The 15,736-nt window shown below is 35.3% G+C and overlaps 1 protein-coding gene across 3 annotated transcripts in view; it reads left to right on the top strand.

The window, feature by feature from the left end:
* The window catches only part of ME2 (malic enzyme 2), a 58,958-nt gene extending 47,211 nt beyond the window's left edge, over positions 1–11,747 (top strand). For 2 of the 3 annotated variants that reach the window (XM_081078208.1, XM_081078207.1), the window contains 3 exons: positions 2,646–2,716; positions 3,381–3,479; positions 8,269–11,747. In XM_081078208.1, coding sequence (XP_080934334.1) covers positions 2,646–2,716; positions 3,381–3,479; positions 8,269–8,436 — 338 coding nt within the window. In that variant the 3' untranslated portion in view covers positions 8,437–11,747. The remainder of the gene's footprint in view (positions 1–2,645; positions 2,717–3,380; positions 3,480–8,268) is intronic. The other variant, XM_081078209.1, reaches the window with a different exon arrangement.
* The last annotated feature ends 3,989 nt before the right edge of the window (positions 11,748–15,736 follow it).

The following is a 15,736-nucleotide window of genomic DNA, read 5'->3' as shown; positions in this document are numbered from 1 at the left end:
ACTTTGTAATATTCATTAAGTTGTAAATTTACTTCATGAAAAAAAAAGTGTTCTTTAGGCAGAAGAAAAAAGTCCTAGCTAGAAGCTCAGAGGTGTAGGAAGGAATGAAGAGCAAAGAAAGCTGTGAATATGTGAACTAAACAAATGTTGTATAGAAAGAGCAAAACAATAATGACACGTGGGATTCTGAAAAAATACAAGGACAAAGTTAAAATGCACAACAATAATAGCTTATCATTCATTGAATAGCATTGAACTGTTAAAAGGGACTTGCTTTGTCTGGCAGGGTGGTAAATTACAAATCAACATGGAATTTAGATAAGGATACATGTTACAAATTTTAGGATAACCACTAAAAGACTAGAAAAATGTCCAAACTATGGTAAGAGAATGTTAGTGGAGGAAATGAAACATTTTTTAAAAGTTCCAAAAGACAAAACGAAGAGGAAAAGGAACACGGAACAGGCAAGACAAATATAAAAGAAGACAAACATTTAAGTAAGTGCATTAAATGTTAGATGGACCACGTGCTGTACTTTAAAATTTTATATATATATATATATATATATATATATATTTTCTGGAGGCTGGATTAAAATAAGGAAGCTATTAAACACCTGATACTCTTCCCATCCCTGGCTAATTGGGTGACCATCCTCCCTTCCTCTGTTGGAATACTCTTTGAATAGTTTAAAACAGAATTTCTAGGCTGGGAAACGATAGACACAGTTGGGGACAGGTGCCAGAAAGCAGGGAGAGTAACAGCCATGTCACTGCAGTGATGCTCAGAGCAGAGAAGCACCATCCTGGTGCTCATAACTACCAGTCCTTTTGTTTTCTTAGTTCCTGAACCTTACATACGAGAAACACTCAAAGATTACTAGTCATGTAAGGAAAACCTCTTACATGAAAGATTTATTTCATAAAAGACACTAAAGCAGACAAACAGAAAAGGGCAGTTGAGGAAAAAGCGGGGATTATGTAGGAAGAAGGAGAATTACAAAAGCTATTAATATCCTCATAGAGACGAAATATTATATCCCTGAAACAAAACTGTTTTATTTTTTTAATTAGAAAACAAAAATAGGCTCTTGAGAATGAAAAATTTTGTAGCCAGAAGGATTAGAAGAAAAAGTTGAGTAAGTCACCTAGAAGTTGAGCAAAGAACAGGAGATAGAAAATAAAGAAGAGAATTAGAGAAGTAGTCCAGGAGGAACAATACCAGATAATGGAAATTTTAGGAAGAGAGAATAGAAAAATGGAGGGAAAGATTATCAGATGAACATTTCCCCAAACTGAAAAACTCAAATTTCCAGATAGGAAGGGCCTACCCACCACGTGACGAGACATGATGGGTGAAAATAACACACCTCAAGCCATATCATTATGCAATTACAGAATATTAGGTACAAAAAAACAAATCCTATATACTTCCAGAGATGAAACAAAAGGATAATCACCAAAAAAGGATCTGGAATCATATTCGCACGGGACCTCTCATCAACAATGCTGGAAGCTAGAAGGAAACTTATTTCCAAACTAAAATTTTAAACTTAGACAAACTATCAAATAAGTGGAAAGTAGTAAAAAACAAAACAAAGGGGGGCGGTCCTTCAGAAATGTAAGATTTCAAAAAAAATGTATCTCCCATGCACTATGTTTCAGAAAACCACAGGAGAATATATCCTACTAAAAAAATAAAAAATGAGTAACAAACTAGGAGGAACTGGGATTTAGGAAATGGATTCAGAATAAGGAATTCCCATGATGATAGAGGGATTTCACAGGATAATTACTCCATATCTTAAATGGAGAAAAACAAGACCAGATTGGAGCTTCAGCAGAGATTTACTCAAAGGATGAAATTACAGAGTATGTGAAGTAGCTGAAATATTAGAAGATAATTTAGCAAGTGTTTTGGTGTGAAATAATTTTAAGTACTGAAAAACCAAAGTCAAGTAAAAAAGTAGGACGGTAACTTGAGGGAAAACAAAAAGTTACGCAGAAGAGGAAAAGTTATCATGACATAGTGTGAATACATGGCTCAGCTTCATACATTTATGAAGTCATAATATAAACACTGCGTATTAATTCAACCAAAATTATGCTCTTACTATATTGAGAAGAAGAGAGAAGGCTGTAAATGTGAAAGAAAGCTAAATACCTATTTCCCACAGGAAGGAAGGAGTCAGTGATCTCTAAAACTCAAAAGTTGATCAGAAGAACTATTAATATAAATAAGCAGTTTAAGAGTAAGAGAGATGAATGAATATTAAAATAATCAGCTGAAAGAATTGAAAGCAGTTGCCTCTGTAGGGCAAGAAATGGAGGCTGGGAATTAATATTTTTTATAACGTGTTGATGAATTGTATTTATAATTTGGTAAATGTAAAAATAAGTTGAGAAAAAACTTGATATTTCTAAAATTATTTCTTCTAATAAGAATTGTAACGGTTGACAAAGATTTGATTGTAACTCAGATTTCTGTTTTCTCTGGGTTGCTTTGTCTTTTGGGGCATTGGTGTTTGGGATGGGTGTGGGTTACCATTAATTTGCTTTAAATCTAGGAATTTATTTGGCTCCGTTCACAATTTATTTGGCTCCTTTGTGACCTTATTAAATAAACTGTTTACAATGTTTTCTAGGCGTGGCTTTAGCTGTTATTCTTTGCAACACCCGGCATATCAGTGACCATGTTTTCCTAGAAGCTGCAAAGGTAAATGTTTTAAATATTGTTTGATGATTTTATAAAGGATGAATTATTAAGGTTAAAAGCAGAGAGAAAAGGAGAGAATGGGTTAAATCTGCTTTATGAATGGAAAGGAAGTTCTTTATCCATTGTTTTTTTGACTTGCTCATGTACTTTTGCATAAAATTATTTTTTATCATGATTTTTCAAATGTTTGATGGTAAGCTATTAATCCTTTCATATGTATAACACATCTGTACCTGTATCATATATATCTGAAGGTATAGTGTGATATCATAGATAAGATGTAACTCCTTATATTTTTTTTTATGTCAGTTACTGGCCCATTGGCGTGTTGGCCCATCGGAGCTCCAAATTTTGCAATATGAGTTTTGAAGAATGCATATTAATACAGATATTAATGTCTGTTTTCATAGTAGCTGTGGTAATTATGCCAAATTCTCTATGTTAAATGGAATATGTCAATAAATCTTTAAGTCTGGTTATTTCTTTATTGTTTAATAGTGAACAGTTTTAATTTCTGCAGTATAAGTGTATTCCCGGTAGAAATAAGGCGAGTTCTAATACCTGTGTTATACTCTTCTCAGCCCCCAAAAAATCTATTTTATTAGGTCTTTACTATTCTATGTTATTAAAACAAACAAGAGTAAAATGCAGTTTTTCTCTACAGGCACTGACAAATCAATTGACAGATAAAGAGCTGGCTCAAGGGAGACTTTACCCACCTCTTACTGATATTCAGGAAGTTTCTATTAACATTGCTATTAAAGTAAGTAATAATTTATACCTCGTCATATAAATTTTAATGGCATTTTCTTATGTAAGTAATACATTTATTAGAGAAAAATTTGAAACATTTAGAGGGTGCAAAGAAGAAATTTTAGGTCACCGGTATTCTTCCTACTAGAATATAACCGACATTATTTTGGGTTTTTTTTTTTTTCCTTTTCCTCTGTATATACATATGCATGCACATGCACATTCTCTTGTGCCTATTTTTATGTTTGGTTCTCACTGTACTTTTGTCCATATTGTAAGCCTTTTCCCATGTAAATCAATAATAATTCTCATGTGTGATCATTAATGCTGCATAGAATTCTCTTTGTTATTGTACCATAATAATTTGACCATTTCTCTATTTTCAGAGTGTTAAGTGTTTTTTGTTTTGCTAGAAATAATATTGTAGTGAACATCCTTAGTTAAGTCTTTATGTGCATTTGTGTTTGTTTTTCCTTAAGATAAATTTCTAACCATAAGGGCAGAGGTATTAACATGCTAAGGCTTCTGATATATATTGCCAAATATTTAGAGAAAAGTGCTGATGTACGTCATTCCTGTTAGATCGGAGTTTGTCTATTTTCCCACACCTTTGCCAATACTTAGAATTAATTATTTTTTCTAAATCTTGCATATTTAATAGGTGAAAATTGTGTCATTTTTATTTAAAGCATTTGTTTTTACATTGAAGAATTTTGTTTATTGAAAAATCGTATTTATTCCCATGAACTACCGGTTCATGACCTTTGCTCGTTTTCACATTATGACATTTGTGTTTCTGCTTTCTAATACTAATTTATAAGAGCTCTTTAGTAAGGGTAGTGATCCTTCTCTTTGCCATGGTGCAGGTATTGTCTGTCCCTTTTGTCATTTATTTTAACTTGGAATTGTTTGTGCCATTTTCAAAAGCTTTTTCATAGAGTGATCTGTTAATTTTATGGATTGTTTTATGGATTTTATGAATGTTAAAGCTTTCTCCCCCTCCAAAATTATATAAATATCTACTTGCATTTTCTAATAACATAAACCTTTTCTTTCTTTTTTTTTTCGAGGTAAAACCATTAAACACGGTTCATAAGAAAATATAATGAAAATACTATTCAATTAGTTTGAAACCTCACTAGTTGTTCATACACTTTTAAAAATTCATACAACTGCACAGTCTACTTAAGCTAAGTTTGTTGTTAACCAAATGACCAATGTCAAAGACCTAGACACTTGACTACTACTCTTGCAGTGGCTATAGTTTTGCGACAACAGGAGAGTAACTGTTTTATTATAAATATTCCTCACTTCTTCAGAAACCACTAGGCTAATGATGTGTACTGTTTCCTCATTCTTTGAGGGTGTGTGTGAGAGCAAACACCTGTTCTCTCTTGTCAGATTGTGTAAAATAGCTATTGCCCCTCCGTGAATATGGGGATTGGGAAGATAGTCCTACAATCTTCTTCATGTATTTAGGTTTTTAGACAGGCCAGTTGAATTTTTCCCCAAAGCTTTCTTTCGAATGTTCAGATCCTGTTTTAATCCTCACTATAGATTACTATGTGCCTGGGGGTCTGAAGGAGGACAGTGATGCCGCTTTGAAACATTTAATGTATTTCTTCCAACTAAGCCCAGCTTTGAAATTTCATTTTGTTACTGGATACTTCTGTTTAATCAATACTAAAGCCTTTGGGATATTGCAGATTTGTTTCAGAGGTAGATAAAACAGAAATCATGCAGCTAAGTCAATTGAGAAATAAGGAATTTGCTGTCTTTAGAGAGTATCATGACTAGAAGTTGATCTTTTGTTCTTGGTGCTTTAAGAACTTTGCACATTTTACATTTTTATCTGTTTGGGGGAAATACCCAAGACTTACCATAAAAGTTTTTAATCTCTCTGAGATTTATTTTAGTGTATTATATAAGACAGAAACATTTTTTTTTCTGACTAGTTAACCAGTTACCCTACTACCAGTTGATTGAGAATATTCCTTCTATTAACACAAGATGTTTGAATCTATTACTGGGAGTCTGTTCTTAACCATATTTGTCTATCATTAGGCAGTGTTTTAATTAATATGTATAAAGTATGTTATTTGATACTATATATTTCCCATCATTATGGTTTTTCTGTATTGTCTGTTCTGAGCTGCATTTTATTTATTTATTTATTTATTTATTTATTTATTTATTTATTTATTTAAAGGATAATCCTTTTTTGGGGGAGGATATTGGGGAACACTGTGTTTCTCCAGGGCCCATCAGCTCCATCATTGTCCTTCAGTCTAGTAGTGGAGGGCGCAGCTCACTGGCCCATGTGGGAATTGAACCGGCAACCCTGTTGTTCAGGGCTCGCCCTCTAACCAGCTATTCAGTATCTCTCTCCACTTGTTTCTCTTTTCTTAGGTCTTTCAATATAATTCTGTTGTTTTCTTAATCTTAAATGTGGCGTGTCGCTTACTATTTTCCTAGATATTAAAATGTTTGTTATTGTTTATAGTAAAAGGTTTTCTTTCCATATATGTTCCCTCACTGGTCATTTCTAATATATAGGGAAGGTGTTAATATTTATAATAAATTTACTTGATAACCAGTTTTCTCTGTTGAACAGTTTTGATTTTTTTGATAGTTTCTCAGTTAATTGTTTTGGAATTTTTGGTTTTGAATCATCTGCAAATAATTTCTGTTTAAAAATATGTATAGCTCTTTTTTCCTCCCTATCTTACTAAATTAGTTGATACTTAAGAGCATTTTTAAGCAATTGGGTCGATAAGGGCATCCTTGTATTGTAATAATCGTGATGCTAACTTTTGGTTGAAATAAGTATTTTTTTAATCTTTTTAAAGAAGTAGACTTCTATTCCTAGTTTACTAAGATTTTCTTAAACATTAGGATTGGTTGTGAAATTCATCAGCCATATTTTTGACTTTTACACTGATCATAAGATTTTACCCCTTTGAACTCTTAATGTTGCATTATTTTAATACTCATGAACTAAGCAAAGATTGGGATTTGGTAAAGGGTGACATGTTTAGGAAATAGTAAACAAACCAGTTGAATTGGAGTATAAGGTACAGGTAGGAAAATGGCATTAGACAAGATTTGAAAGTTATCTTAAATTTGTACAGGCACACAAATGCCAGACTGAGGAGTCTGAATACCTTACTATTATAAAACAGTGAAAGATTTTAGAGCCCAGAACTAGCATGAGTAGAGGTCAGCTTTAGAATTTATAGAATATTATAAGTGAGACAGATTTTGGAACATAGCAGTCAGTTAAGAAATTACTGGTGTGTCTCAATGAAAGGTAAATACATGAGGAAATAGGAGATCTGTGCTAGGGCTTGGTATAGGAGCATAGCCTCAGGTTCACATCTCTTCCCCCTTCCCCGGGATAGAGAATTTGCTCCTTCTCCCCTGGATTAAGGCTTTCCTTTTTAGAAACAAGGGATCAAGAGAGGAGGCAGTGCTTTATATCTGTCCCCCACCCCAACCTACAGCCACTGAGCATTTCCATAGCCACTAGTCACCTCCTGCATGCCCATCTGACCAAAGAGAACTCTGATCTCATGCCTTGTTCCCATTCTTTCTTTTCTACAATAGAGTAGAAAATAATTGAAACATATTTTCCATCACAAAATATAGTGAAATTGAGCTCCTGGAACCAAGGATTATTTTTAATAGCCACATATTTTTGTTAAAATTTTTCTTCAAGAAAGCTGAAATAAACTTTGACAGTGGTCACCATTTGGATTGGGAATTGGAGGAGGAAGAGAAAGATGTATTTGTTTGAATTATCTTTTACCATGAGTTACTCTATTTTTTTAAGTTAAAATAAAACCGTAACTTGAATTTACTATGCTGCAAACAGGCACTGTGCTATCCTGGGAGGAAGCTTTTCATACTACCTCATTTTACATCAGAACTTAGGTTCAGAGGGTATACCCTCAACACCAGTCATGGTATGTGGCCTGGTTACAAAGATCAGAAATTCACTGATGCCAGTGCAGGTGGGAAGTAAGCTACCTTAACCGTGTAGGGTCTGGGATCTAAAATCAGAAGGCTTTGGGGTTGAAACACAGATCACCTAACTACCTTGGGCAAGTTACTTAAAACTCCTCATGCTTTGGTGTCCTCAGATGTAAAATGAGAATAATAATAATAGCACTTACCTCATCTGGTTCTTGTGAGGATTAAATGAAACATCCATGCACAGCACATAGAATATGCCTGGCACTCAATGATGGTGAGTTGCCATATATAGGTTCTAGCCCTAACTTTACTTGACCTTATAGTTCTAGTGTCAAACCCCTGGTTTATAATAGTTTCTGTGTCTTTTAACCCAAATTCTAGAGCAAAGCATTTGGCTCACTTTGGATGAGGTTTTCACCCCAGTCCCATCAGCTACGACTAGGAAATAGTCTCCTATGCATTGTGCCAGCAGGACTGTCAGAGAAAGGGACATGGGCTGTCCAGGTCGATCTATGCAACTGACACAGAGTAGAGCTTAAAAATGTTTGTTGGATTAAAGTATTAAGGAAATGCCAATAATTCAGGGTAGAGGTGACGTTAAGCATGTCAAATTTATGGTAAGAGCTCAGATGGTTTTTATTTCGTCTTTTAAACTTTTAATACTTTACAAATGTTTTGAAATGAGTCGAAGTAATGTTATTTTTTATTTTGAAAGAAGAAAAATGCCATTCTTTTAAATTCGTTTCTCTGTGTTTTAATAGTCCATTTTCTCTCAAAGAGGTTGATGTTCAGTGCCTACACAATAATCTTACTTTATTTTCCAGGTTACAGAATACCTCTATGCTAATAAAATGGCTTTCCGATACCCAGAACCTGAGGACAAGGCCAGATATGTCAGAGAACGAATATGGCGAAGTGAGTACGACTCCCTGCTGCCGGATGTGTATGAATGGCCGGAGTCTGGAACAAGCCCTCCCCCGATAACGGAATAGAAGCACCCTCGAGTACTTTCCAGGCTTCAGGGAACCGTTTTTTTCAGACAAAAAGATAGTATTCTCAAATTGTTTCGTTCTCCCCCCCCCCCTCCCCGCGCTTTGCTTGACTTATTTTTCCCCATGAATCTCCACTTCTGTAGAAGGCAGATGTGTGGACTGCATTGTTAATCCCATGCTGCCATCCGATCACTGTAATGCTTTCCTTCCGATTAGCTCATCCACATCAAAGAGATGGTAGAAATGTATTTGTACACGTCTTCACTTGTGCTTCTGTTCACGCTTGCCAAAGGATTTTCTGTTTACTAGTATTACAGATAGTAATCTTCTCACCCAGCTCTCTTAGGGCTACTAAAATAGAAACTTAACTTCTATGGTGATGAGCACAGAATTTTGAGAAAAAGTCAATTTAACCAAATTCTAGGGACAAATTGTCAGTATCTAAAAATGTTCTTTTATTTCTTCTTCGTGGTCTGAAATTCCTTTCCAGTAGATAGAACCAGAGAAATATGAAAAATCTACCCTATTATTTATTTCCCAGAACTAAATTGAGACGTAACTATATAACATGGTGAGAGAGAAATGGGAACTACTGCTGCCTTTAGACAAATAAACAAAATAGTCATTGTTTTCAACAGTGTATAAAAATCAGTGTAAACTTTTTATTTAATAAAGGTAATATCTTAAATTTAATTGCTTCAATTATGCTATTTTATTGCCCAACTAGAAATTTAGGTTTGATTATTATGAAAAACATATTTTTCTTTATTTCCAGATGATTCTAACAATAGGATACTTAATGCATAAATTATGACTGACATCATATGACTTTTAACAAATTAGTCATGTGTTTCCCATCTAAATGAGTTATATTTAACTGAAGAGGTCATACCCCTATTCCGATAGTGATGCTTGAGATAATTTTGAGTCATTTCTTTGAATATCGTTAGTGACAGCTCTTTCTCCATTGAAGATGGATTTAATTTTTTGAAACCACCAAAATTAATTTAGAGCTAAGTGGGGATGAATAAGGGAAGTGTTCAGGTCACTTTTAATGGTCCATTTTCGTGCCATTTTTAATCCCAGTTAAATGGGTAATAATTGGCTAGTGAGACCAGTGTTTTTGTGTGGCTTACATATTGGAGAGTTCTAAAGGAAAAGCCACAATCATTTTGAGAAATAGTAGTATGTATGTGCCTAACATGATTGCTTTGAGGGAACAAAACTTTTAAATGCTCATTCTAGACTATTAACTACAAAAAGGTAATCACAGCTACATATCAGCATGTACATAATTTGACATTGCTCTCTACTGTCTTTGATATGTTAGATGTGATATTCTGTAGAGAAGTTGCCTCCAAATCACCACGAAGCTTCATTAAGATGCAGAGGCCTCTTCCCTTTTTTTCCGTGCCCCCAGGACCACCTGGGGCAGAGCCCTAGCAGGTGTATTTTCAGCATGTCCCTAGGTGATTCTGACACACACACTTGCCCTGCCCTTCCAGTCACTGCCTTAAAACTGGTATCTGAATCATCTGGAGAATCGACCAATTCCTCCTGCTGATGCAGTGGGCCTGGGTGGGGTGGGTGGGGCCCAGGATTCTGCATTGCTGACAAGCTCCCAGGTGATGCCCGTGCTCCTGTTACAGAGACCAGCTTGAGGGGCATTGCTCCAGAGTGCTGGGTGTGGTGTGTAGTGCTCAGAGTGTGTACTTCATGTGAAAAAAGATAACTGAAATTATGTGCTTACACAGAATTGGTCTCATCTATTTTTGTTACGTATAGTTTTTAAAAGATGTTTATAAGAACAAACATTAATAAAGAACTTGTAAACATTTTTCTGAAAATATTTAACGAGACTACTGTTCAATTCTAGATTGTGGATTTTTAATGTACTTATTAAGTAAAACCTGGCAACTTGTTTTCACTTTTAAAAGCTTAGCTATCAAATGGATATTTGTTTCTTCTCTATTCTTGGTTGTCTTATGATATGACTTAACCCTGTCCTTTGTCTTTTCCTTCTCTATATTATCAGCCCCTGGAGAAATAAGATCCTATGTTCTCCTTTGCAAAGGAGTTACTAATGAATTAAGACCAAAGCATAATAATTATTAAGGGTGTAAAGCATTATTTATCGGTCTCAGATAATTCAGATAATTAAGAAAATTCAAAGGGAATGGTAGGAAAGTGGGAAAAGCCTTGCCTCAGGAAAACTACTTCCTTCATCCAAAGGGTCCTGTGGCTTTTTTCCAAACCCATCATTTCAGTATCTCGCAAAGATAACTTCATACTGTTGAAAGCTCCAATGTTCTGTTGAATTTACCAAAATGGAATAGGCTCTGTTAAGCATACATAACACTTGAGAACATTAACATAAATCTCAGCTCTCTACTGGGATTCCATTCAAAGGGACTGTCCTATAGAATAAAATAGGACCAATATCATATTTACAGCCAAGACAAGACCACACACATTGAGGTGTAGACAGGTTGCTGACTTCACAGAAAGCGGCATAGATTCATTATCTACTTTGGCTGTTGACCAATTTGTGATTTGCACTTTGATGTGCATCTAAATGTTAAAATGAGAAAAATCCTCTACAGACAAGCTAAATAAAGTAACTTCCTTGTATTTAAAATATTGAAGATAATTCAACTACAGAAAACTTCCCTCTCACCTGAAATCAGGATAAAATGTTTTCATGTTAGCAGAAAAGAGCTCACTGCTTTGGTTCAAATTTTAACAAATTCAACTGGGCCTAATTAAGACAATGAGTCTTACTGCCTAATTCCCTTAATCCTTGCCAAGAATTACTCAGATAAACTAGTGATTAGATTTTAAAACAATAATTATTTTTCTTTGTTGGATAAGAAAAATTGCCTCTAAAAGAGAAAAGTAAGTCAGGGTATGATGAAAATGTGTTCATAGTTCAGATGCATAAAATAGACAAATCATGAGTTGGATGCTTAGTATCTTTCTGTAATAGGTTTTTGCCAATAAACTTCATATGTCTGTTTTATCTTGTTTTTGCCAAATAAAAACTTACTTGCTACTTCGTCTTTTGGGAAGTTATCCCTACATTCAGCACAGTTTTTACACATTTAAAACTGTGTAAAAAGGGGGAATTTGTGGGTATGTATTCCCCAGTTTTCAGTATATCTTTTTGTGTTCTAGAAAAATTATTTTCCCTTACTTTCCTAATTTTAAATGTAGGCTCTAGCAAGTTATTGATTCCTATGTAGTTATTGAATTAGCACCAGTATGTTAGGTATTGCAAAATACCTAGCAAATAATGATAAATAAATTTTATGAAACACGTACTTTGTGCCAGGCATTCTTCTAAGCACCATGCATGCATGATCTTACTTAATCCTCACAGTCGCCTGTGTTACTCCACCTGCTTTACGGGGAAGGACTATAAGCACAGGGAAGTTTCAGCACCTTGTCTCAGGTCTCAGCTGGTGAGTGATATAGAGCAGCCCCTCTCAGGAAAGAAGGGCCTCTGTGATAGGCGATTTTATCAGGATCTTAAATATTTTCGATTGTTATTTCAGATGAAAATATTAACCTATTCTTAAAAGATTAGTCTTAGGTCCTTTTTACTGTGTTTTCATTTGATTTTTACTTTTTTCCCATTTATAATTCAAATACACTACAAACCTATTTTATTCAGTAGTCGTCAGCATATAAAGTATATGATCTAAACATAAAATATTTGGTTTTGAATGTGGTGAATTACACCAGAGATTCTCAATAGCCTGTTCATTAACATCTTTTGATTTGGTAATTTTCACAGAACCGCCAACTGCTATCATTTCTGGGCAGATCAGTTTCAATAGTGCTTAGACACTTTGTGAATCTGCCAGTGTCAATGTGAATTTGAACTTAAGATGTATTTTAAATGTTATCTATGGTATTATATACATATATATAACTTCTGTTAAAAGGTGAGGACAGGGCCAGCCCCGTGGCTCAGGCAGTTAGAGCTCCATGCTCCTAACTTCCGAAGGCTGCCGGTTCGATTCCCACATGGGCCAGTGGGCTCTCAACCACACAAGGTTGTCAGTTCAATTCCTCAACTCCCGTAATGCATGGAGGGCAGCGCCCCCTGCAACTAAGATTGAACACGGCACCTTGAGCTGAGCTGCCGCTGAGCTCCGGGATGGCTCAGTTGGTTGGAGCGCGTCCTCTCAACCACAGGGTTGCCGGTTGGACTCCCGCAAGGGATAGTGGGCTGTGCCCCCTGCAACTAGCAACGGCAACTGGACTTGAGCTGAGCTGCGCCCTCCACAACTAAGACTGAAAGGACAACAACTTGAAGCTGAACAGCACCCTCCACAACTAAGATTGAAACTTGACTTGGAAAAAAGTCCTGGAAATACACACTTCCCCAACAAAAAGTCCTGTTTCCCTTCCCCAATAAAATCTTAAAAAAAAAAAAAAAAAGATGAGGACAGTTAGAAAGTAGTAATATAAAATGCATGTGTGGAAAAAGGAATTTGAGGAGTCCCATTTTAGCTAACTATTTGACAAAAGTAGAATTTCTGCCTAATGTTTTATTATACTTTGCCTAATGACCTTTAAAATTAACTGAAATTAAAACCATATTTTTGCTATGATATTGTGTTCCCTTTGATAACAGCCCAAGCATTAATTATTAACTTCAAGGAACATACACGTTACAAGTCACTGCTTAGCCTTTCTCACCTTAGTATTTTAGACGGAATAAATAGTCTTATAGTAATTGCTTATGGGAATATGAGTTTAAGGAGAATGCTTTGTTGAGAGTATATCATGCCAGATCGACTTATTACAAATGGCTCCAGGAGTCAGTCTAAAAACTTCATAATGATGTGAATTGTTTTTTGTCATACATTGTAATGAGATGTGTGTATTTTCTTAGTGAAATTTTCCTATGCATAAAAATGCGTTATGACCTTGTTTTTAAAGGCTGGTATATATATATATAGGACACTTTTAAAACAGTATTATTAAACCTTATCTCTCTCTCTCTCTCTCTCTCTCTCTCTCTCACACACACACACACACACACACACACACACACACACACCCCAAAGTACTTGATCCTTTGGGAATATATTGTGAGACTTAAATTCACATGTGGAACACTAGTCACGCTCCTCAGCCTTTCATTTCCTTTCGTTAGCTTTGTACTCCCCTTATTTTTTCTAATCATAGCAATAAAGGAATTATTTTTCACCTCGTCTCCCCCACCACATACACATTCCAAGACCCTAATAAGAATACTAAATCAGGAAAGATTAGAATACTAAATCAAAAAGTACTCAGCATCACCTACGAAGCCGACTTGCTAAAAAATAGAACCTGAATCCGAACAGGCCTCTAGATCTAACTCCCATGTAATAAGAAATACAGAAAGTAGAGAAACATGTCAAATGATAACATTTCAGCCAAGTCCAGAATTTGCAAAATTCTACAGGACAAATGTTCTCATTTTTTCTACAAATGACAAAAAAAGGAGAGGAAGAAGAATTCATTAAATTTTAAGAGACTTCTAAATGCAATGTGTAAATCTTTGGATCCTGAGTCAAACAAACCAACTGCATATAAGATATTTTGGGGATAATTAGGGAAATTTGAACATTGAGCAGTTATTAGATGATATTAAATAAGGATGTTATAACAAACTAGACTGTTAAGGAATTGTTATATTTCAAGTGAGACAATTAAGTTCTTTGAAGAGCTTTTTAAATTTAAAAATTTATATGGTAATTTTATGACTTGAATAAATAGGTTTCAAAATGTTCTGAGATGATCAGGAAAATTGAACAGTGACTGGATTTGGTGATATTAGTGTCTTTATGATAATGATATTATGGTTGTATTTTTTATGTCCTTTCATGTTTATACACTGAACTGCCCACCATCATTTTGTAGTGATGAAATTTTTAAAAAGAAAGGTTCCTTAAATGCTTATCAAATTGTTTATGGCTAAAATGATATTGTATCTGGAATTTGCTTTAAGATAATCCAGGGTTTTGTTGCTTTTGGAGGGGCATAGGGTATATATGAAACGAGGGACCAGATATTGCTAGCTGTTGAAAGTGAGTGATGATTACACATAAACATTCACTAAACATTTCATCTCAGCTTTTGTATGTGTAAAATTTCCCATAATGGAAAATTTTAAACATGAGCCAAAAGTTCTATCCACTATTCTCTAAAGAAATAACCTCTAAGGAGTTGTCGGAAGCCTTGATGGGTGGACAGAAGCAAGCCATGAACCTCTGAAATGGTCTATGGAGGGTACTACTATGGGGAACACCTAGCTGAGTTGTGATAAACACCTAGCTGTAGAATATTTTTTTTGAGCACCTCTTAGCAAGTATCAGAATAAATAAAGTTCAAATTCTTTTGCTAAATCCAGTGTTTAATACCATGCTAAATCAGACCCAACGTGACCAAATACACCTTAATTTTTCTATTACCACATTAGTCTGTCAACCATCTTATAAGACCCTCCTCAATTCCTACCTCTTAACTAATCTCATGACTAATGATCCCCCCTTTTCCATATTCTGATCACTCCTTTTGCTTTCTCATTTGTTCCCTCATATTATTAGTGGATGGTTTTCAGATGCATCTTTTTCCCCAACCTCAATGTATGCTCCTAAAACCAAGGGCCACGACTTACTTTTAAAATTCAGCATCAAAAATAATACTGTCCACAAAATCGGAGCTCAATATTTGAATAAAGAAAAGCTTCAAAGAGGCCAAAAAGTAGATTACTTAATGCTTTATTGAGTGTGCAAAGTAGTCTGGTGGGGGAGAGGGATGGGGTATATACAGTATTCTTGATTCTTCTTGCCCTGGTAGTTTCAAAAAAACCCCACAAATAGTATTTGACTGCTGATTACTTTGACCACCTCGAATTCGTCAAGCGAAAATCTGCATCTGGCACTGCATCGGAGCTTGAAATACTTTTTCTAAATGTTGGGGTTTATGCCGAATGAGTTTTTCCCCCCTTGTGATTTGTATCACCTCGTGCAGTTTCTGCACACAGCAGGCCCGGGCTTTCCACTCGCGTCCAGCAGGCTATGCTGTGCGCAGCCTAAGAGAACACGTCTGCAATGCTGGTGGCGAGTACAGCCCGGGCAGCTCCAGATTTTAAGTATTCCGGGGTGTCCTTGGAATCGGGATGTGGAATACGAGTGGAGACTCAGGATCAATAGTCATGCTGATACGAATGAACGCTGATGCAAAGACACTGCGTTTTTCTCTTAAGGCACCTCAAGCTTAAAACTTTTAGGTTTCGTGG

Source organism: Rhinolophus hipposideros, assembly GCF_964194185.1.
Source record: "Rhinolophus hipposideros genome assembly, chromosome: 17".
NCBI classification, from domain to species: domain Eukaryota; kingdom Metazoa; phylum Chordata; class Mammalia; order Chiroptera; family Rhinolophidae; genus Rhinolophus; species Rhinolophus hipposideros.
This window is presented reverse-complemented; position numbering and strand designations above follow the sequence as displayed.